Source organism: Charadrius vociferus, unplaced genomic scaffold (assembly GCF_000708025.1).
Source record: "Charadrius vociferus isolate BGI_N301 unplaced genomic scaffold, ASM70802v2 scaffold489, whole genome shotgun sequence".
NCBI lineage: Eukaryota > Metazoa > Chordata > Aves > Charadriiformes > Charadriidae > Charadrius > Charadrius vociferus.
In genome coordinates this window covers 126365-128569 of record NW_009650077.1, presented here as the reverse complement: position 1 = coordinate 128569, position 2205 = coordinate 126365, and the positions used below count along the sequence as shown (strand labels likewise).

Sequence of the window (2205 nt, the reverse complement as noted above, 5' to 3'; positions counted from 1 at the left end):
TTTTTTTTTCTTTTTTTTTTTTTTTTTGTTGGCGAAGCAAACGGAAAATAGAAAATGAGACCAGTGAGACGTCGTTAATCCCGCCTAATTTCCAAAGCAAGGCCGTGCAAAGAGCTCAGGTGCGTGTCCGGTACGCGGCGGTGAGTGGGGAGGAGGGGGGAGGCCGTCAGCGAGGAGGACCACGGTGTCCGTAGCGTCTTTCCCGCTTCCCGGATGGACAAACGGAGACGGAGGGAGGAAGATCTGCTTCTGTCGCCGATGTCGTGCCGGCATTTTGGGAGGCGAGATCCCGGTATCTCCCCAGCGGACCGCGGTACCCGCCGGGTACGGTTCGGGGAAGGGGATATTTAACCGCACAAAACCTGCCGGGAGCCCGCTCCGGCACCGCGGAATTCCCATCGCCCGCCCGAAGGCCTCCAGAGCGTGGGAAGAGGAGAGGGAACTACAAATTTAGCAGCTAAAAAATAAAATAAAACCATCATTTGGAAAAAAAAATAAAAAATAAATCAAACTTTTGGTATCTCAGAAGATTTCCACGGGGAAATTTTAGCCTGTCCATCTTTTGCCGCATCCTTCCCGCAGGCAAGATGCTCGGTGAGATGCCGGTACCCAGGCACGGCACGGCACCGCAACGGCTCATCGGTGGCTCCGGCAGGTCAAGCCCTGGGTTGAGCATCCCTCGGCCGGGTCTCCAACCCCATTTTATCACCGGGGAGAGGAGGAAAAATCAGGGCGGGCATCAGCTCGGCTGGGATGTGCCGGGTGACTCTACCACAACGCTCTTTTTTAGCCCACGGCTCGTGCACGGCTGTGCCCAACCGGGCAGGATGCGGCCACATTTTCCCTCTTTGGCTGTCGTTTCTCACAACTATTAATTTCCACCCAATTTTTGGAGGATCTCCTCTCCTCCTCCAACCGCTCGCTTTAAGTTGCCGCCGTTTGCTTCGTAATAATCAGCAGTTTTTTTTTTTTTTTTTTTGTATGGTTTTTCCAATGAGAAACTTTGGGGAAAAAAAGCTTGGTTGGGCAAAATTTATTAAAAAAAGCGCCAATCTGCTTCTCTTTTGCCATCATCCCAGTACATTTTTACGCAAAACGCCTCATTTCAGCAGGCTGAGCTGGACCCTGCTCGGCGGAGGGCTCTGGGAGGGCTCGAAATAGAAATACTGTGATTTTTTTTTTTCTCGGTATCGGCGGCATCCGGGCAGGTTTTGTGTCGGTTTGCGACTGCGACCCCAGGGGTGAGCGGGGCCGGGGTTGTCCCCGATGCACGGCAAGGGTGACGAGGCGGCAGGCTGGGACGGGGAGAGGGGACCGGCATCCCGGAGAAGAGCGCCTGCAGGGAGAAAGCCCATCCCTAAAGCCTTACGCCAGCCAGGATCGGTCCCTTCTCCCCCAAACCTTCAAGCCCTGCGGGGTGCTGCTGCACTTGGGGCTCAGGGCGCTGATGCCCGTCCCTGGGAAACCACCGGAGCAAGCAGCCCCACAAGGCAATTCCTTGGTTTTTTTTTTCCTTTTCCTTCCACTAAACCACTCCACCGAGACTTCAGCAGGTTTTCCGCGCAGCCCGCCCTCGCCTTTCGAGGACTAGCGACCTTCAGGCAAAATCCCAAAGGAGAATTATTTCAGTCGCCTCCTTCATTGTAAAAGCCACTTATTCCTATTTCGCTAATTGAAAGCTTTGGCCCAGGTGGGAACGGGAACGCATTCTTAAAATGAACTCGTTTGCGAGTTCGGTTCGGTAAAACGCCGCAGTTTTCTTTAAAAGCGGCACAAACACATCCTTCCGCTTCCGAGGCGCTGCGCCGGGGCAGAGGGAAGACTCTCCCCTCTCCGGTTGGGAAAGGTTCAATGCCGCTTCAAAATGACAGCGGCCAGAAATAGCCGAGTTCCCCGAACTGCCCGACAGGACGCTGTCTGCATCGCCTTTTCACACAAACGGGATTAAACCTTCAAAATCTGCCCCTCATTCCCCCGACGCACCTTTCCGGGAGCTGATGCCTCTGCGGCGCATTTAAGATGGCCGATGCCAGAGGAAAACCGGCCAAGTTAAACCTTTTTTTTAGGAAAACCAGCGCCTGCCAAAGCCCTTCGTGATTTCCAAGAGCTGGTTCGTGTCCGAACCGCCCCTCCCTGCACACCCCCCCCAAGATTTGGGGTGCTCCGTGCCCCGTCTCCCCTCGGAGCCCGTCCGGCCGCAGGCGC

General features: G+C 54.8%; 1 protein-coding gene across 1 annotated transcript in view; it reads right to left on the bottom strand.

Annotated features, from left to right (window-relative positions):
• Positions 1 to 1660: 1660 nt before the first annotated feature.
• MEF2D (myocyte enhancer factor 2D) overlaps positions 1661 to 2205 on the bottom strand; it is a 39467-nt gene continuing 38922 nt past the window's right edge. The window contains 1 exon segment of the mRNA XM_009892069.1: positions 1661 to 1926. Coding sequence (XP_009890371.1) covers positions 1661 to 1926 — 266 coding nt within the window.